General features: G+C 52.8%; 1 protein-coding gene across 1 annotated transcript in view; it reads left to right on the top strand.

Annotated features, from left to right (window-relative positions):
* The window catches only part of EPPK1 (epiplakin 1), a 34,442-nt gene extending 14,127 nt beyond the window's left edge, over positions 1-20,315 (top strand). Inside the window, exon 2 of the mRNA XM_081013927.1 lies at positions 1,853-20,315. Coding sequence (XP_080870053.1) covers positions 1,938-19,364 — 17,427 coding nt within the window. The 5' untranslated portion in view covers positions 1,853-1,937 and the 3' untranslated portion in view covers positions 19,365-20,315. The remainder of the gene's footprint in view (positions 1-1,852) is intronic.
* Positions 20,316-21,153: the final 838 nt, after the last annotated feature.

Raw genomic sequence — 21,153 nt, 5'->3', positions numbered from 1 at the left:
TGGCTGAGTCCGCTGCTGTGGAGCTGGCTTCTTAAGGAAAGAAAAAGGGATACTGTGACAATGGGCATCAGCCCTAACGTGCCCACGCTGGGCACTGATGCTCTGCCAGGCGGCCACTGTCACCTACTGCCTGCCCCTAGTGGGTGTTTCCTCCCCACCCCTAGGTTATGGGGCCCCAGGCTTGGACTATGAAGTCTAGCCCTGAGGGCACCACATCCTAAATACCCCCCCCATTTACAGGGGCCTTCCCCCGCCATGCCTTCCACTGCAGCTGCCCCCCAAGGGCATTTTGCTGTGGAGGCAGGGAGGGGGAGGGCCTCCCTTGCACCTCTCTAACCACTAGGCTTCAGGACCTCTAAAGCCACCAGCTTCAGCAGCAATTGCTTAAGTTTTACACATTATTTCTACTTTTTGTAAAACGCACAGGCAAGCTGGCCCTGTGCAGGAGTCCTGAGATCAAGACCGGTGAGCCTCTCGCTTGGCTAGGCTCTGGCTGCCCTCCAGGCCTGGCCTGCCACCAGTTTCTCTCTTTTTTCCATGACGTTGGGCTGCTCCCTGGGCTAGTGTGGGTCGCCCCCATGGCGGCCGGCAGTCTCAGAGGCAGCAGCCGGGTGCTGGGTCCCCCCTTCTCTGCCTGCCCCCCTCCCTGACCCCTCCTGCATTCCAGGCTCCGTGCAAGCAAGCGCAGATGGGGATTATCTGCCACCAAGAGGAACAGGGCTGGGCTGGGGAGGGGAGAGGCAAGTGGGTCGCCTGGGCTTGTCTCCCTCCTTTGTTGCTCAACCTTGGCAAATGCTCAGAATGTAAGAGGAGCAGGGAAGTTGAAAGAGGCTGGGGCTGGGCTCAGGAGGATGCCAAACCTGTCTGAGCTTCCTTCACCACTCTGCTCCTTCCCACCCCAGCGCAGGCTGAGAGGGGACAGAGATCTCATGAAGCAACAGGGGGTGAGATAATACGCTGTGGCTGATCATTATTCCGCTTGGCCTTGACAAGGGCTCCGTTCCAGCTTTATTTGAGGGCAGGTTTCTGGTGCAGTGACTCCATGTACCCAAGGAAGATCTCACCTGTCAAATCCTCCAGAGGGGCTGGCCCCGCCCAAAGCGCAGAGGGCCTCCCCAGGCCAGCTTCCTATTACCGGACTGTGTGGGTTCTGCACACACCACATGGGCCCCTCCTGCAATTTCTGCCTTTTTATTCCTGCTTTCTCTTTTATTACCAGGGTTTTGGTTTTCACGCCAAGCTTTTGCTTGTGGTGTGTTGTAACATTGCTCCATTATCGCTCGTAATTGCTGGGAGTGTCCTTACAACCGGAAAAGCAGACGTGCACAGTTGTGAGGAACCACTTTTAAAATCTGTTTCTTTCTCTCCTCAATTATCAGGGAGTATTTTGGAAGTTTCCCCTTGTGTCTCCCCCGTGGGAATGTGCGTGAAGGTAGAAGGTGCATTCCAAGGACACCTTGCAGGTGCCATTCAGGTTTCAGGTTGAATCAAGAGTGGAATTCCATGCCAGCAATCCTTAGGAAAGGAACTGAAACTAAAACTGCCAGTCTCATAATGCCATTATACAAGTCTATGAGGCAACCACATTTGGAGTACTGTGTGCAGGTCTGGTCACTGCATCATGAAAAGCATATTGTAGAGTTGGAAAAGGTTCTGAAAAGGGTTCCTCTGTGAAGAAGGTTTGCAGCATTGAGGATTTACTAGTTTAGAGAAAAGAAGTTTAGAGCAAGAAGTGGCACAACAGAAGTTTATAAGAGGATGCCTAGCAGGGGGAAAGTGAAAGAGAAAAGGTTTCTGCTCCTTTCTGCTCTTCATTACTACTGACTGTTTCCTTTCATTCCTCTCCTTGCAGAGACCCACTTGCCACCCGCAAAGGGAGCAGAAGAGTCGCCTGCTTGCGCCAGGAGCGGAAGACTCGGAACAACTGCACAAACAGCATGGAGGCAAGGGGTCCAGGGACCCGGGGGCAAGCAGGGTCAGCAGCCATGCCAGGGGGCTACATCTCCCCCAGCAGCACCTCCGCAGCACCCAAGGCAGACACACACATCAAGAGCATTGCCGGAGTCTACGTGGAGGCCGCTTCTGGCAAGACGATGAGCCTTAATGAAGCTGTCCAGCATCATTTGCTGCAGCCTGACGTTGCATCAGCTCTCTTGGAGGCCCAGGCAGCCACCGGCGGCATCGTTGACCTTGCGGGAAAGCGGCTGGTCTCTGTGGCGGAGGCCCTGGAGATGGGACTGGCAGGGCTGGAGATGAAGGAGAAGCTGCTCTGCGCAGAGCGAGCAGCAAAGGGCTTCACAGACCCTTACACAGAGGAGAAGATCTCCCTCTACCAAGCCTTGCAGAAAGAGCTCCTTGGAAAGGAACAGGGCCTGTATCTGCTGGATGCCCAGTTAGCCACTGGGGGCACCATTGAGCCAGCCACTGGTCACCGCATCCCTCCGCAAGAGGCTTATGAGAAGGGCTACCTTGATGAGAAACTAAGCAACTTCCTCTCTGACCCTGAGAACGAGGAGGCCAAGGGCTTCGTGGACCCAAACAACAACCAGAAGGTCACCTACACGGAGCTGATGAGAAGGTGCATTTGTGACCACACCAGAGGCCTGCTCTTGCTGCCACTGAAAATCTCCTTTCCTGGGCTGAGAGGGTCTGTGTGCAGCCATGAGCTCCTGGATTCTGGAATCATTGACTCAGCCATGTTCAAAGCCCTCCATGACGGGGAGCTCACGGCGCAGGAAGTGGCGGAGATGGACTCTGTTCAGGGGTACCTCTCTGGGACAAAGAGCATTGCCGGTGTGGCGCTGCTGCACACCAATGAATGCAAGAGTCTGTACCAGGCTTTAGGGGAGCACCTCCTAGTGCCAGGCACAGCTGTGATTCTCCTGCAGGCTCAGGCTGCCACAGGATGCTTGATAGACCCTGTAAGGAACGAGAAGTTCACGGCCGATGCTGCCATCCGCGCAGGAGTTGTTGGGCCAGAGCTCCATGAGAAACTGTCTTCAGCAGAGAAAGCAGTCACAGGGTACAAAGACCCCTTCACTGGCGAGACGGTCTCTCTGTTTCAAGCCATGAAGAAGGGCCTTGTGCCCAGGGACCCTGGCATTTTCCTGCTGGATGCCCAGTTTGCCACTGGAGGCATCGTCGACCCCCACACGCATCACCGGCTTCCTGTGGAGATGGCCTGTCAGCGGGGCCACTTAGACAAGGACACAGAGAGCCTCCTCTGCAATCCCACAGATGAGATCCGTGGGTTCTTTGAGCCCAACTCCAAGGAGAAATTGTCCTATGCAGAACTGCTCTTGAGATGCGTCACAGATCCAGACACGGGTCTCTGCCTCTTGCCTCTCACAGGAGGCCATGGAAGGGAGCACTCCTTCATTAACCACAACACAAAGTCTGCTCTGGAGAACATGGCTGTGTCTGTGTCCTGTGGGAAATTCAAGGGGAAGCAGGTTTCACTCTGGAAGCTCCTCTTCTCAGACTACTTTACAGGAGAGCAGAGGACCGACCTCATCCAGCAGTACTGCTCTAGGCGCCTTTCCGCTCGGCAACTGGCTGACAAAGTCTCTCACACTATCCAGCAAGCCGTTGCCAACTCCAGAGTCACCTTCGAGGGCTTGAGGGACAAGGTGACGCCCGCCCAGCTTCTGAGCTCAGACATCATCAACAAGAATTTGTTTGAGAAGCTGACCCAAGGGGAGACCTTGGCCAAAGATGTTGTCAGCATGGGCACGGTGAAGAAGTATCTGGAAGGGACGGGCAGCATCAGTGGGCTGCTCCTGCCCGACTCCCAGGAGAAGATCAGCATCTACCAAGCAAAGAGGAAAGGCTTCCTGCGGCCAGGGACCTCCCTCATCCTCCTGGAGGCTCAGGCTGCCACAGGCTACATCATTGACCCTGCAGCCAACAAGAAATACTCTGTGGACGAGGCCCTGAAGGCCAACGTAATTGGCCCAGATGTTTACGACAAGCTCCTGACTGCCGAGAAAGCTGTCACTGGCTACAGGGATCCTTACACAGGAGAAAAGATCTCCCTCTTCCAGGCTATGATGAAGGATCTGATCATCAGGGACCATGCCATCCGCCTGCTGGAAGCACAGATAGCGACGGGGGGCATCATCGACCCCATCAACAGCCACCGCCTGCCTGTGGAAGTTGCCTACAAACGGGGCTACTTTGACAAAAAGATGAACCTGATTCTCTCGGACCCCAGTGATGACACCAAGGGCTTCTTTGACCCAAACACCCATGAGAATCTGACTTACCTGCAGCTGAAGGAGAAGTGCATCACGGAGCCCTCAACCTCCCTCTGCCTCCTGCCGCTGAACAGCAAGAAGCCACGGTTCATTGACGACACCACCAAGGAAGCGTTCAGGGGCTCCTCGGTCTTTGTGAAATACGGGCGCTTCCAAGGGCAACGGGTCTCCCTGTGGGATTTGCTGAACTCCGAGTACTTCAGCGAGGGCAAGAGGAGGGAAATATTCAACCATTATTGCCTGCAGAAGGTCACCCTGGAGAAAATCCGGCTCATGTTGGAGGAGGAGATGAAGAAATGGGCCTGCATCCAGTTCCCAGCCATAAGGGGCCGCGTCACTGCCTACCACCTGATGGAGATGGGCATAATCGACAGGACCCTCTTTGAGAGGTTGCTGGAGGGAGCTGTGAGCCCAGAGGAGGTTCTGCGCATGGGCTCTGTCCGGAAATACCTCTATGGCACTGGAAGCATCGGAGGCATCGTCCTGCAGCCCTCCAACGAACGAGTGAGTCTCTACGAAGCCATGAAGAGGAACATTGTGGTGCCCGGGGTAGCCGTGCCCTTGCTTGAGGCACAGGCAGCCACTGGCTTCATCGTTGACCCAGTGAAGAATAAAAAACTCGGCCTGGATGAGGCTGTGAAGGAAGGCCTTGTTGGCCCCGAGCTCTATGAGAAACTCCAACGGGCAGAAGAGGCTGTCACTGGCTACAAGGATCCTTTCACAGGCAAGAAGATCTCCCTCTTCCAAGCCATGAAGAAGGGCCTTGTGGCTGACAAACAAGCCAGGCAGCTGATGGATGCCCAGCTGTCAACGGGGGGTGTCATTGATCCGCACTGCGGACATTATGTCCCAGTAGAATTTGCCCAGAAAAAAGGTTACTTGGATGAGGACTTCAGCAAAACACTTTCCAACCCAAGCAGTGGTGCCAAAACTTTCAGCACTCTGGACAGAAAGGAGATGGTGACCTACAGCCAGCTGATAGATCAGTGTCAGAAGGATGAAGCCTCTGGCGTCCGCCTGCTACCTCTGCCGCAAGCAGCTTCTCCTGCCACCACAGATGAGCAGATCAAGCAGCTCTTCAGGGAGACCTATGTGCAGGGCAAAAGGGTCTCCCTCTGGGAGCTCCTGAACTCTGGCTACTTCACGGAGGAGCAGAGAAGAGACTTCCTGGAGAAGTATAGGTCTGAGGCAATATCCCTACAGCAGCTGGTCACCCTTGTCCAGGAACTCATCAAGGAAATGGAACTGAAGGCTCAAAGCCAGGTCACTTTCCAAGGCCTGAGAGGTGCAGTTCCCGCAGTCTGGCTTCTGGATACTGGCATCATTTCGGAAAAGATATTCAGAGAGCTGGCTCAGGGCAGGAGGACAGCCAGAGAAGTGTCTGAGATGGACAGCGTGAAGAAATACTTGCAGGGCACTGGGAGCATCGCTGGGGTCTTCATTCAGGCCTCCAACGAGAAAATGAGCATTTACCAAGCTATGCAGAAGAGCCTTCTTCTCCCAGGCACAGGGGCAAGGCTTCTGGAAGCCCAGGCAGCGACAGGATCCATCATGGACCCCGTGACCAACCAGAGGCTTGGAGCAGAAGAGGCCATCAAAGCTGGCATTGTGGGTGAAGAACTTGTGGAGCAGCTACTGCAGGCTGAGAGGGCCCTGACAGGCTATCCTGACCCCTACTCAGGAAAGCCCATCTCAGTGTATCAGGCAATCCGGAAGGAGCTGATCTCCACCACGGCTGGCATCCCCTTGCTTGAGGCACAGCTGGCCACTGGAGGGGTCATCGATCCCATCCACCACCTCCACCTTCCTCTCCAAGCAGCCTACAAGCACAGCTTCTACGATGAGGAAATGCACAAGACCCTTTCTCAGCAGAGTGACGACACCTGCGTCTTCTTTGACCCCAACACACAGGAAAGCCTGACCTACCAGCAGCTGAAGGAGAGGTGTGTCCGGGATGCCGAGACAGGACACTTGCTGCTTCCTCTCTCGGAAGAGGCCATTTTCTATGCGGATCAGCAGACCATGGAAGTGCTGAAATCTGTCACTGTCGGTGTCAACATTGGGCGGTTTAAAGGCCAAGAGGCTTCGCTCTGGGACTTACTCCACTCTGAGTACATCACCCACAGCAAGCGGAGAGAGCTGGTGGCAGCCTACAAAGAGGGGAATGCTGAGATCCTTGATGAGATTGCAGTGGCTGCCTCCAAAATCATCGAAGACACCGAGCAGCAGAGCAAGAGGTTCACTTTCAAGGGCCTGCGCAAACAGGTGTCAGCCAGCGACCTCTTCCAGTCGGAGCTCATAGACAAGGAAACTCTGGACGAACTGAGAGAGGGGAAGAAAACTGTCCAGGAAGTCACCAAGATGGATTCAGTCAGCCGATACCTTGAGGGCTGCAACTTCATCGCTGGAGTCCTTCTACAGCCAAGCCAGGAGAGGCTGAGCATCTACCAGGCCATGAGGCAGAGTCTCCTCCGGCCAGGGGCGGCTCTGGTGCTGCTGGAAGCCCAGGCTGCCACTGGCTTCCTCCTTGACCCAGTGAGAAACAAGAAGTTGTCAGTAGATGAAGCGCTGGCAGGCGGGCTGATTGGAAGAGAGATTTACGAGAAGCTGCTGAGTGCAGAAAAAGCTGTGACAGGATACACACACCCCTACACAAAAGAACAGATCTCCCTCTTTGAGGCCATGAACGAAGGGCTCATTGTGAAAAGCCATGGCATTCGTCTCCTTGAGGCCCAGATAGCCACGGGGGGCATCATTGACCCTGTTCACAGCCACCGCATCCCCGTAGAAGTAGCTTACAAACGAGGTTACTTTGATGAAAAACTGAACCAGGTCCTTTTGGACCCCACAGATGATACCAAAGGCTTTTTTGACCCCAACACCCACGAGAATCTCACCTACTTGCAGCTTCTAGAACGATGCACCCAAGATCCAGAGACTGGACTGTACATGCTGCAAATAGTCAGAAGGGGTGGAAGGTACTTTTACATCAACGAGGCAACCAAAAAGTTCCTGCAAGCACAACCGATGCAGATGCACATTGGCAGGTACAAAGGCCAAACCGTCTCCATGTGGGACCTCCTTTGCTCCCCATACATCCAAGAGCAGAGAAGGAAAGAGCTGGTGCGCCAGTACAAGTTTGAGGGTCTGACCCTGGAACAACTCAGCAAAGCCATCACTGCTATCATCGAGGAAACGGAGCAGAAGATGCAGGCCCTCAAGGTGAAGGGACCAAGGGGGGACGTCTCAGCGGCAGAGCTGTTCAACTCCGAGATCATTGATAAGAAGACCCTGGATGGGCTTCACCAGGGGCCTGGTGCCCTTCAGCAACTTGCCCAGAAGGACTCAGTGAAGCGATACCTGGAGGGAACAGGCTGCATCGCCGGAGTCTTAGAAGCCAAAGGGCAGAAGATGACCATCTATGAAGCCATGAAGAAAGGGGTCCTGTCCCCAGAGCATGGTCTGATGTTGCTGGAAGCACAGGCTGCCACCGGATTCATCATCGACCCATTGAAGAAGAAAACATTCTCCGTTGACCAAGCGATCTCTGTGAGGCTTGTGGGTGAAGACCTTCGAGAGAAACTTCTTTCTGCAGAGAAAGCCGTTACTGGCTACACTGACCCTTCCACAGGGAACAAAATATCTCTCTTCCAAGCCATGAAAAAAAGCATCGTAGAGAAAGGACTTGCTCTCAGGTTTCTGGAGGCCCAGATTGCCACTGGTGGCATCATTGACCCTGTGCATGGCCACCGCATCCCTGTGGAGGTGGCTTACAAACGGGAGTGTTTGGATGAGGGCACTTACCTCCGGCTTTCTGATCCAAAATACGCTACCAAAGGATTTGTGGATCCGAACACCCAGGAAAGGATTACCTACGCCCAACTATTGCACAGGTGCACCAAAGAGACAGGGATGTACTTCCTACAGCTGCTGAGCAAGAGGGACTATTTCTATGTAGATGAAATAACAAAAAATATATTTTCATCCACCAAAGTAAATGTAACACTTGGGAAATTCAGGGGCCAGATTGTGTCTCTGTGGGACCTTCTTACTTCAAGCTACTTCACTGAAGAGAAGAGGAACGAGCTGATTAAAAAATACAAACTGGAATCTTCTGCTGTTCTGCAGCACATCACGGATGAAATTCTGAACATAATAAAAGAAAAAGAAGAAAATAGAAGAGACATATGGTTCCAAGGGCTACGGAAACAAGTCACAGCTTCGGAACTACTGAAAGCAGAAATAATAGGTAAAGAGACGCTGAAGAGCCTGGAGGAAGGAAAGCAGACAGCAAAAGACGTGGCAAAGATCGACTCAGTGAAACGCTACCTGGAAGGCACCAGCTGCATTGCCGGAGTGCTTGTGCCGTCCAAGACGGATCCTTCCAAGACTGAGAAGATGAGCATCTACCAGGCCATGTGGAAGAATGTCTTGAGGCCAGGAACTGCTCTGGTGCTGCTGGAAGCACAAGCTGCCACTGGGTTCATCATTGACCCCCTGAAGAATGAGAGACTGTCTGTCGATGAGGCCATCTCTGCCAGGCTGGTGGGTGGAGAAATTCACAACAAGCTCCTTTGTGCTGAGAAAGCTGTCACTGGATATACTGATCCAAACACAGGGAAAAATATATCTCTTTTCCAGGCCATGAAGAAAGATCTGATCATCAAAGAGCACGGCATCCGCCTGCTAGAAGCCCAGATTGCTACGGGGGGCATAATTGACCCAGTCAACAGCCATCGTGTCCCTGTTGAGGTGGCCTACAAACGGGGCTATTTTGATGAGAAAATGAACCAAATTCTCTCAGACCCCACGGATGACACCAAGGGCTTCTTCGACCCCAACACCCACGAGAACCTCACTTATATGCAGTTGCTTAAGAGATGTGTTCATGACACAGAAACTGGACTAATGATGCTTCAAATACAGGATAAGACCTCAATTGCCTTCAGTTTGGATGAAAATATAAAGAAGACTTTGAGGTCTACGACAACAAGAGTAAATGCGGGTGATTTCCAAGGACAAGTGGTTTCCCTTTGGGATCTCCTCTTCTCTAAATACATTACAGAAAATAAAAGCCAAGAGCTCATAAGACTATACAAATCTGGAAAAACAACAATTGAAGAAATGATTGCTACGTTGATATCAACAATCAAAGAGAAAGAGGAGCAGAGCATCAACCAACAGAGAAAACTAGAACATGAAACCGTCCACCTGTCCTTTGAAGAGAACTGGCAGAAGACCTTGAGGTCCACGACCCTCCAAATGCCTGCTGGGCCGCAAAGAGGCCAGACGGTCACTGTGTGGGACCTGCTCTTCTCCAACTATATCACAGAAGAAAAGAGGGCAGAGTTCTTGGACTTGTACAAGAGGGGGATGATATCAGTGGACCGGTTGATCCATGTCCTCACCACCCTGGTCACCAAAAAGGAAGCCACAAGTAGGAAATTGGACATTAAAGTGAGAAGCCCCAGCAACGATGACCCTGAACGGGAGGAGGAGGAGAAGGATGATGATGATGATGATGATGATGATGAAGAGGAGATGGACGCGCCAGTACTGGGAGAAAAGGAAGTGGCTCTGAAATCCCGGAAGGTTAAAGTCACCGCAAGCGCGTTCCATGGAAGGGAGGTTTCCGTGTGGGACGTGCTCCACTCCAAATACATCCCTGAGGAGAAGCGGAAGGAGCTGCTTCAATGCTATAAATCCGGCATCCTCACCATTGACCAAATGGAAACTGTAGTCACCGCCATCGTCAACAAAACAGAGGAGGAGAAAACAAAGGAAGCATCCCACTCGCCCTCGGAAAGCTGGGAAGAGCCCTTGCGGAATCACACTGTGGTCCTGCATGTGGGTGAGTTCCAGGGGCAAGAAGTCTCCCTGTGGGACCTCCTCTTCTCTCAATACGTTCCAGAAGCCCAGAGAGAGGAGCTCTTCACAAAGTACCGGTCGGGAATCCTCAGCATTCAGGAAATGATCGTCACGCTGGCCCCTCTTCTCACAGAGACAGGAGGAAGCCACGGCGGAGATGGAGAAGCTCCCCGCAGTCCCAGCAGGGAAATATCCTCTCGCGAGGAAGAACTAGAAAGTGCCTTGCAGCAGGTGACCGTGGAGGTGCCCTTGGGCGAGTTCCAAGGCCACAGGCAGTCCGCATGGGACCTTCTCTTCTCCAAATACGTGACCGCAGACAAACGGCAGGAACTCCTGGAGAAGTACCGAGCAGGATCCTTGACCAGCGAGGAGCTCGTCCGAAGAATCACCATCCTCATTGAGGAGATGGAGGAAAAGAGCAACAAGCTGAAATTCTCTGGGCTCAGGAGGCAGGTGACAGCCTCGGAGCTCTTCAACTCGGAAATCATTGACAAGGAAACACTCTCTGAACTCACGCACGGAACCAAAACTGTGGAAGAGGTCACGGAAAGAGATTCGGTGAAGCGATACCTGGAGGGCACCAGCTGCATTGCCGGAGTTCTCGTGCCGTCCCGCTCAGACCCTTCCAAGACAGAGAAGATGACCATCTACCAGGCCATGTGGAAAGGCTTCTTGAGGCCGGGCACCGCCCTGGTGCTGCTGGAGGCCCAGGCCGCCACGGGGTTCATCACGGACCCTCTGAAGAACGAGAAGCTCTCTGTGGATGAAGCTGTCTCTGCCGAGCTGGTGGGCGCCGAGCTGAAGGAGAAGCTTCTCTCTGCAGAGAGAGCCGTGACCGGATACAACGACCCCTACACGGGGAACAAGATCTCCCTTTTCCAGGCCATGAAGAAAGGCCTCATCGTCAAAGATCACGGCATCCGCCTGCTGGAGGCTCAGATCGCCACTGGCGGCATCATCGACCCAGTGCAAAGTCATCGCCTGCCCGTCAACGTAGCATACAAGCGGGGCTTCTTTGACGAGGAAATGAACCACGTCCTCTCAGATCCCTCCGATGACACCAAGGGCTTCTTTGACCCCAACACCCACGAGAACCTCACCTACTTGCAGCTCCGGCACAGGTGTCTCCCCGATCCTGAGACCGGTCTGTTGATGCTGCAAGTGTTGGACAAGGGCTCCTTTTCCTTCTATCTGAACGACAGCACGAGAAAGGCCCTGCAGTCTGCCAAGACCAGGGTTGGCGTGGGCCTCTTCGAGGGCCAAGACGTCTCCGCCTGGGACCTCCTCTTCTCCAGATACATCTCTCCGCATAAGAGGATGGAGCTGCTGAAGCAGTACAAAGCTGGCACCCTAACCCTTGAGGAGATCACCCACATCCTCGTTACCACCGTTACCAAGACAGAGGAAAGGAACGCCAAGCCGACGGGCCATGAACACGCTCCACGTACACCTCAAGCAACATCACCAAAGCGAGACACTGCTCAGCCATCCTTCGAAGAGAACTGGCAGAAGACCTTGAAGTCCACGACCCTCCAAATGCCTGCTGGGCCACAAAGAGGCCAGACGGTCACGGTGTGGGACCTGCTCTTCTCCAACTATATCACAGAAGAAAAGAGGGCAGAGTTCTTGGACTTGTACAAGAGAGGGATGATATCAGTGGACCGGTTGATCCATGTCCTCACCACCCTGGTCACCAAAAAGGAAGCCACAAGTAGGAAATTGGACATTAAAGTGAGAAGCCCCAGCAACGATGACCCTGAGCGGGAGGAGGAGGAGGAAGAAGACGATGATGATGATGATGATGATGATGATGAAGAGGAGATGGACGCGCCAGTACTGGGAGAAAAGGAAGTGGCTCTGAAATCCCGGAAGGTTAAAGTCACCGCAAGCGCGTTCCATGGAAGGGAGGTTTCCGTGTGGGACGTGCTCCACTCCAAATACATCCCTGAGGAGAAGCGGAAGGAGCTGCTTCAATGCTATAAATCCGGCATCCTCACCATTGACCAAATGGAAACTGTAGTCACCGCCATCGTCAACAAAACAGAGGAGGAGAAAACAAAGGAAGCATCCCACTCGCCCTCGGAAAGCTGGGAAGAGCCCTTGCGGAATCACACTGTGGTCCTGCATGTGGGTGAGTTCCAGGGGCAAGAAGTCTCCCTGTGGGACCTCCTCTTCTCTCAATACGTTCCAGAAGCCCAGAGAGAGGAGCTCTTCACAAAGTACCGGTCGGGAATCCTCAGCATTCAGGAAATGATCGTCACGCTGGCCCCTCTTCTCACAGAGACAGGAGGAAGCCACGGCGGAGATGGAGAAGCTCCCCGCAGTCCCAGCAGGGAAATATCCTCTCGCGAGGAAGAACTAGAAAGTGCCTTGCAGCAGGTGACCGTGGAGGTGCCCTTGGGCGAGTTCCAAGGCCACAGGCAGTCCGCATGGGACCTTCTCTTCTCCAAATACGTGACCGCAGACAAACGGCAGGAACTCCTGGAGAAGTACCGAGCAGGATCCTTGACCAGCGAGGAGCTCGTCCGAAGAATCACCATCCTCATTGAGGAGATGGAGGAAAAGAGCAACAAGCTGAAATTCTCTGGGCTCAGGAGGCAGGTGACAGCCTCGGAGCTCTTCAACTCGGAAATCATTGACAAGGAAACACTCTCTGAACTCACGCACGGAACCAAAACTGTGGAAGAGGTCACGGAAAGAGATTCGGTGAAGCGATACCTGGAGGGCACCAGCTGCATTGCCGGAGTTCTCGTGCCGTCCCGCTCAGACCCTTCCAAGACAGAGAAGATGACCATCTACCAGGCCATGTGGAAAGGCTTCTTGAGGCCGGGCACCGCCCTGGTGCTGCTGGAGGCCCAGGCCGCCACGGGGTTCATCACGGACCCTCTGAAGAACGAGAAGCTCTCTGTGGATGAAGCTGTCTCTGCCGAGCTGGTGGGCGCCGAGCTGAAGGAGAAGCTTCTCTCTGCAGAGAGAGCCGTGACCGGATACAACGACCCCTACACGGGGAACAAGATCTCCCTTTTCCAGGCCATGAAGAAAGGCCTCATCGTCAAAGATCACGGCATCCGCCTGCTGGAGGCTCAGATCGCCACTGGCGGCATCATCGACCCAGTGCAAAGTCATCGCCTGCCCGTCAACGTAGCATACAAGCGGGGCTTCTTTGACGAGGAAATGAACCGCGTCCTCTCAGATCCCTCCGATGACACCAAGGGCTTCTTTGACCCCAACACCCACGAGAACCTCACCTACTTGCAGCTCCGGCACAGGTGTCTCCCCGATCCTGAGACCGGCCTGTTGATGCTGCAAGTGTTGGACAAGGGCTCCTTTTCCTTCTATCTGAACGACAGCACGAGAAAGGCCCTGCAGTCTGCCAAGACCAGGGTTGGCGTGGGCCTCTTCGAGGGCCAAGACGTCTCCGCCTGGGACCTCCTCTTCTCCAGATACATCTCTCCGCATAAGAGGATGGAGCTGCTGAAGCAGTACAAAGCTGGCACCCTAACCCTTGAGGAGATCACCCACATCCTCATTACCACCGTTACCGAGACAGAGGAAATGAATGCCAAGCTGACGGGCCATGAACACGCTCCACGTACACCTCAAGCAACATCACCAAAGCGAGACACTGCTCAGCCATCCTTCGAAGAGAACTGGCAGAAGACCTTGAAGTCCACGACCCTTCAAATGCCTGCTGGGCCGCAAAGAGGCCAGACGGTCACTGTGTGGGACCTGCTCTTCTCCAACTATATCACAGAAGAAAAGAGGGCAGAGTTCTTGGACTTGTGCAAGAGAGGGATGACATCAGTGGACCGGTTGATCCATGTCCTCACCACCCTGGTCACCAAAAAGGAAGCCACAAGTAGGAAATTGGACATTAAAGTGAGAAGCCCCAGCAAAGATGACCCTGAGCGGGAGGAGGAGAAGGATGATGATGATGATGATGAAGAGGAGATGGACGCGCCAGTACTGGGAGAAAAGGAAGTGGCTCTGAAATCCCGGAAGGTTAAAGTCACCGCAAGCGCGTTCCATGGAAGGGAGGTTTCCGTGTGGGATGTGCTCCACTCCAAATACATCCCTGAGGAGAAGCGGAAGGAGCTGCTTCAATGCTATAAATCCGGCATCCTCACCACTGACCAAATGGAAACTGTAGTCACCGCCATCGTCAACAAAACAGAGGAGGAGAAAACAAAGGAAGCATCCCACTCGCCCTCGGGAAGCTGGGAAGAGCCCTTGCGGAATCACACTGTGGTCCTGCATGTGGGTGAGTTCCAGGGGCAAGAAGTCTCCCTGTGGGACCTCCTCTTCTCTCAATACGTTCCAGAAGCCCAGAGAGAGGAGCTCTTCACAAAGTACCGGTCGGGAATCCTCAGCATTCAGGAAATGATCGTCACACTGGCCGCTCTTCTCACAGAGACAGGAGGAAGTCACGGTGGAGATGGAGAAGCTCCCCACAGTCCCAGCAGGGAAACATCCTTGTGCGAGGAAGAACTAGAAAGTGCCTTGTGCCGGGTGACCGTGGAGGTGCCCTCGGGCGAGTTCCAAGGCCACAGGCAGTCCGCATGGGACCTTCTCTTCTCCAGATACATCTCTCCGCATAAGAGGATGGAGCTGCTGAAGCAGTACAAAGCTGGCACCCTAACCCTTGAGGAGATCACCCACATCCTCGTTACCACCGTTACCAAGACAGAGGAAAGGAACGCCAAGCCGACGGGCCAGGAACACGCTCCACGTACACCTCAAGCAACATCACCAAAGCGAGACACTGCTCAGCCATCCTTCGAAGAGAACTGGCAGAAGACCTTGAAGTCCACGACCCTCCAAATGCCTGCTGGGCCACAAAGAGGCCAGACGGTCACTGTGTGGGACTTGCTCTTCTCCAACTATATCACAGAAGAAAAGAGGGCAGAGTTCTTGGACTTGTACAAGAGGGGGATGATATCAGTGGACCGGTTGATCCATCTCCTCACCACACTGGTCACCAAAAAGGAAGCCACAAGTAGGAAATTGGACATTAAAGTGAGAAGCCCCAGCAACGATGACCCTGAATGGGAGGAGGAGGAGAAGGATGATGATGATGATGAAGAGGAGATGGACGCGCCAGTACTGGGAGAAAAGGAAGAGGCTCTGAAATCCCGGAAGGTTAAAGTCACCGCAAGCGCGTTCCATGGAAGGGAGGTTTCCGTGTGGGACGTGCTCCACTCCAAATACATCCCTGAGGAGAAGCGGAAGGAGCTGCTTCAATGCTATAAATCCGGCATCCTCACCATTGACCAAATGGAAACTGTAGTCACCGCCATCGTCAACAAAACAGAGGAGGAGAAAACAAAGGAAGCATCCCACTCGCCCTCGGAAAGCTGGGAAGAGCCCTTGCGGAATCACACTGTGGTCCTGCATGTGGGTGAGTTCCAGGGGCAAGAAGTCTCCCTGTGGGACCTCCTCTTCTCTCAATACGTTCCAGAAGCCCAGAGAGAGGAGCTCTTCACAAAGTACCGGTCGGGAATCCTCAGCATTCAGGAAATGATCGTCACGCTGGCCCCTCTTCTCACAGAGACAGGAGGAAGCCACGGCGGAGATGGAGAAGCTCCCCTCAGTCCCAGCAGGGAAATATCCTCTCGCGAGGAAGAACTAGAAAGTGCCTTGCGGCAGGTGACCGTGGAGGTGCCCTTGGGCGAGTTCCAAGGCCACAGGCAGTCCGCATGGGACCTTCTCTTCTCCAAATACGTGACCGCAGACAAACGGCAGGAACTCCTGGAGAAGTACCGAGCAGGATCCTTGACCAGCGAGGAGCTCGTCCGAAGAATCACCATCCTCATTGAGGAGATGGAGGAAAAGAGCAACAAGCTGAAATTCTCTGGGCTCAGGAGGCAGGTGACAGCCTCGGAGCTCTTCAACTCGGAAATCATTGACAAGGAAACACTCTCTGAACTAACGCACGGAACCAAAACTGTGGAAGAGGTCACGGAAAGAGATTCGGTGAAGCGATACCTGGAGGGCACCAGCTGCATTGCCGGAGTTCTCGTGCCGTCCCGCTCAGACCCTTCCAAGACAGAGAAGATGACCATCTACCAGGCCATGTGGAAAGGCTTCTTGAGGCCGGGCACCGCCCTGGTGCTGCTGGAGGCCCAGGCCGCCACGGGGTTCATCACGGACCCTCTGAAGAATGAGAAGCTCTCTGTGGATGAAGCTGTCTCTGCCGAGCTGGTGGGCGCCGAGCTGAAGGAGAAGCTTCTCTCTGCAGAGAGAGCCGTGACCGGATACAACGACCCCTACACGGGGAACAAGATCTCCCTTTTCCAGGCCATGAAGAAAGGCCTCATCGTCAAAGATCACGGCATCCGCCTGCTGGAGGCTCAGATCGCCACTGGCGGCATCATCGACCCAGTGCAAAGTCATCGCCTGCCCGTCAACGTAGCATACAAGCGGGGCTTCTTTGACGAGGAAATGAACCACGTCCTCTCAGATCCCTCCGATGACACCAAGGGCTTCTTTGACCCCAACACCCACGAGAACCTCACCTACTTGCAGCTCCGGCACAGGTGTCTCCCCGATCCTGAGACCGGTCTGTTGATGCTGCAAGTGTTGGACAAGGGCTCCTTTTCCTTCTATCTGAACGACAGCACGAGAAAGGCCCTGCAGTCTGCCAAGACCAGGGTTGGCGTGGGCCTCTTCGAGGGCCAAGACGTCTCCGCCTGGGACCTCCTCTTCTCCAGATACATCTCTCCGCATAAGAGGATGGAGCTGCTGAAGCAGTACAAAGCTGGCACCCTAACCCTTGAGGAGATCACCCACATCCTCGTTACCACCGTTACCAAGACAGAGGAAAGGAACGCCAAGCCGACGGGCCATGAACACGCTCCACGTACACCTCAAGCAACATCACCAAAGCGAGACACTGCTCAGCCATCCTTCGAAGAGAACTGGCAGAAGACCTTGAAGTCCACGACCCTCCAAATGCCTGCTGGGCCACAAAGAGGCCAGACGGTCACGGTGTGGGACCTGCTCTTCTCCAACTATATCACAGAAGAAAAGAGGGCAGAGTTCTTGGACTTGTACAAGAGAGGGATGATATCAGTGGACCGGTTGATCCATGTCCTCACCACCCTGGTCACCAAAAAGGAAGCCACAAGTAGGAAATTGGACATTAAAGTGAGAAGCCCCAGCAACGATGACCCTGAGCGGGAGGAGGAGGAGGAAGACGATGATGATGATGATGATGATGAAGAGGAGATGGACGCGCCAGTACTGGGAGAAAAGGAAGTGGCTCTGAAATCCCGGAAGGTTAAAGTCACCGCAAGCGCGTTCCATGGAAGGGAGGTTTCCGTGTGGGACGTGCTCCACTCCAAATACATCCCTGAGGAGAAGCGGAAGGAGCTGCTTCAATGCTATAAATCCGGCATCCTCACCATTGACCAAATGGAAACTGTAGTCACCGCCATCGTCAACAAAACAGAGGAGGAGAAAACAAAGGAAGCATCCCACTCGCCCTCGGAAAGCTGGGAAGAGCCCTTGCGGAATCACACTGTGGTCCTGCATGTGGGTGAGTTCCAGGGGCAAGAAGTCTCCCTGTGGGACCTCCTCTTCTCTCAGTACATCTCAGAGGGCAAAAGAGAAGAGCTTCTAAGCATATATAGACATTGTCAACTTACTCCTGAGGAATTGGCAGCTGTTCTTTCTACTCTTATTACTGAAATGTCAGAGCAAGGTAATAAATTTTCAGCAGATAATCTATCAGCTGCTGACATGTCTTCATCTGGGACAGAAGAAGCATCACTTCTGGAATGGGAAGAAAAGGAAAAAGCTCTGAAATCCCGAATGGTGGAAGTCACCACAGGTGATTTCCGTGGACAGAAACTTTCTGTGTGGGACATCCTTCACTCCAAGTACATCCCTGAGGAGAAGCAGAAGGAGTTGTTGAAGCTGTACAAATCTGGTATCCTCACCATTGACCAAGTAGAAACTGTTGCCACCTCCATTGTCACTAAAACTGAGGAGCATCCGGAGAGGACTTCACATCTTAGCAGTGACACAACTGAGCAAAAGGATACTGAAGCTCCAGAGTCATCATACTATGACCTTCTCCAGCACACCTTGCGCCTTAAAAATATTGATGTCACCATACGAGAAGTCCATGGTCAAAAGGCTTCCGTCTGGGATCCTTTCTTTTCACGGTTTGTCTCTAATATTAGGAAAGAGGAGATTGTACACAGACATGGAGCACCAACAGTAAGCGTTAAAGAAAGTATTCAAAGCATCACTACACTTATTACAGAACCCGCAATGGGTAGTGGCACACCATGCAGAAGTGAGGAAACTCCCACTGAAGACATTAAACCACCCAGAACACTTGACGCTTCTCAGGCAGAAGACCAAGAGAGAACACAGGATTCTTTGAAATCCAGACTGGTCAACGTATCCATTGGTCAATTCCATGAGCCCCATATATCACTGTGGGATCTACTCCATTCTCATTATATCCCTGAGGAGAAACGGAAGGAGCTGCTGCAACTGTACCAATCTGGCATCCTCACCATTGACCAAATGGAAACTGTTGTGACTTCAATCATCAACAGAACAGAGGAGGAGAAAGTCACTGACCCTGGATGTGTTGCAAGTCCAAACCAAGAGACACGGTTGCCAGAAAGAGATGAGAACGTTTGCCTCTCCCCTTCCTCTTCTTTGGAAAACATGCTACGCTCTGAGAGTTTTGTGGTGCCAGTTGGAGAGTTCAAAGGGCAGATGGTGTCTTGCTGGAATCTTCTCTCCTCCAAATACATCTCAGAGGAGAAGAAGCAGGAACTTCTAAACAAATGTGAAGCCAAAGCGCTCTCTGTGCAGGAACTGATCGGCATTCTCACCAACATCATCACCAAAATGGAAAAGTGTGACAGAGATCAGTCAGCAAGTGCGGAGGGCAGCCTCACGGAGGAACACGTCGATTCACATGCACGGCAGCAGCAGCTGAGGAAATCCTTGAGGACAACTATGGTCCACGTGACTGCCGGAGAGTACAAGGGGCAAAAGGTGTGTGTGCTGGATCTTCTGTTTTCTAAGTATGTCCCTCAAGATAAAAGGCAAGAGCTCCTTGAACTGTACAGAGCAGGGACATTGCCCATTCAAGAAATGATAACCACGATCACTGCCATGATTGATGAGGTTGAAAGCAAGCATGGGAAGCACAACAGAAAAACGTCCTGCAGAAAAGGGAAAGTATGTTGGAAGGACCAGGGTGCCCACTCATAGCCAACTGAGTCATCAAAGCCCGGTGGCTCATTCGACTCTCTCTGACCAAAGGCTGCCTGCCCCCCTCCTCCAGCCTCCATCCTTAACCAGCATTCTTCTTCACAAGCACACCAAGGACGGGCCCTGTCAGCAGGAAGCCCTTCATCCGCTGTGACCTTCTGAGAGAGTTCTTCATGCTCTCGTTTCTGTCCGTTCTCTACGGCTGCATTTGCACACTGGTGGGGGGCCTGGGGCAATTCTTGTCTTGAGCATCTGGACTTCTTCCCTGTATTGCCAGTCACAACTGAAAGAAGTTCTGCTCACACAGCACTCTCCCAAATGTGGCAAGTACCTCAGGGACTTTCTAGGAAATTCTACTCCGGGTTTCTATTTGGGAACATTTGTGTGCCCTGAAAGGCATGGGGTGTGTGTGAAAATAGTGTCTGTGACTTCAAGCAATCTCTGCATGAAACAGAGGGGTCTCCATCATCACTGGTGGCTACTCAAGGATGGTGCAACCTGGGTGCAACCAAGGACAAGAGTGAATTATTCGTGACTTGAGGGTGCATTGAGAGTGCTCAAAAGCAGAATGTTACTCCCCCCACCCCCTTCAGAATCTCTTAAGCTGGTCTGTGGAGTTCACAGTGGGAAATGACTTGGGCTGAATACTTGATTTCCACATCCACCCATTTTTTGGTCAAGCGCAGCTTTTTCCCTGTAGATTGCGGGGACCATAGGAAACTTGGCTTCCATTTTCACTGATCTTTGTTTCTTCCACACCTGGGGTTGCAACACCTGCCCTGGAAACATTGCAAGTGGGCTGAAGCTGTGAGGCCAGGTCCAAAGGCCCTTCCATTCTGTGACGGGTTCCAGAGCGGGTCCTTCATGAGAAAGGACACTGGAAGAATGTCACAGAGCAACTACTCAGCTTGACTGTTTCTGCTAACAATAAAGGACAACTTTAAAACTCTCTGTAGGGCTATGTGGCTGCATTGACATTTCTTCTGAAGATCCATTGTTTCTCAGTCTCCTAAAGATGGACAGTTTCATTCATTCATTCATTCCAGAATTTAGTATTTATAGGCAAAGTCCTCCTCCCAATCTAGCTTACGTAAAACATGAAAAACTTGAAATAAGTCTTAAATATACATAGAAACAACCCAATTAAAACCAGCAGCAGTTAAAACAATATATAGCCCAGCTCACAGTGTGCTTAACGAAAAGCTGGCTGAAACCTTTTAAGGCCTGTTTGAAAGCTCATGGGCCCTTCCTCGTACATTGCCTGTCTCTGTTGCCCCCTGGGCCGATGGGTCTGGACAGCCGAACCTGTGAGCAGAGGCCCTCTGAGGTCAAGTTCAAGTCCCAAAGCTAAAAGTCAACAGTGCTTAAAACTGAGTTGAAATAAAGCAGGCAGTCAACGTAACCAGTGCAGTATAAGGTCATGAGAGTGGTTAGGGCAGGGGTAGCCAACGTGGTGCCCTCCAGATGTTGTTGGACTACAACTCCCATCAGCCCATGAGCATGGCCATTGGTCAAGGAAGGTAGGAATTGTATTCCAACAACATCTGGAGGGCACCACAATGGCTACCCCCGTGTTAGGCAACTTCTTGAAGAACTATAATTCCCAGCACCCTGGGGGAAGCCATGACTGTCCAAGTGGTATAATGGGGCTTGAGATGCCTGGTGGGGCTGTGACCTCGGTGTTCTAGGATCCAAATCATAGAATCATAGAATCATAGAGTTGGAAGAGACCACAAGGGCCATCGAGTCCAACCCCCTGCCAAGCAGGAAACACCATCAGAGCACTCCT

Source organism: Podarcis pityusensis (genome assembly GCF_964106645.2).
Source record: "Podarcis pityusensis genome assembly, chromosome: 7".
NCBI classification, from domain to species: domain Eukaryota; kingdom Metazoa; phylum Chordata; class Lepidosauria; order Squamata; family Lacertidae; genus Podarcis; species Podarcis pityusensis.
The sequence above is the reverse complement of the archived record's forward strand: the minus strand, read 5'-3'. Positions and strand labels throughout refer to the sequence as shown.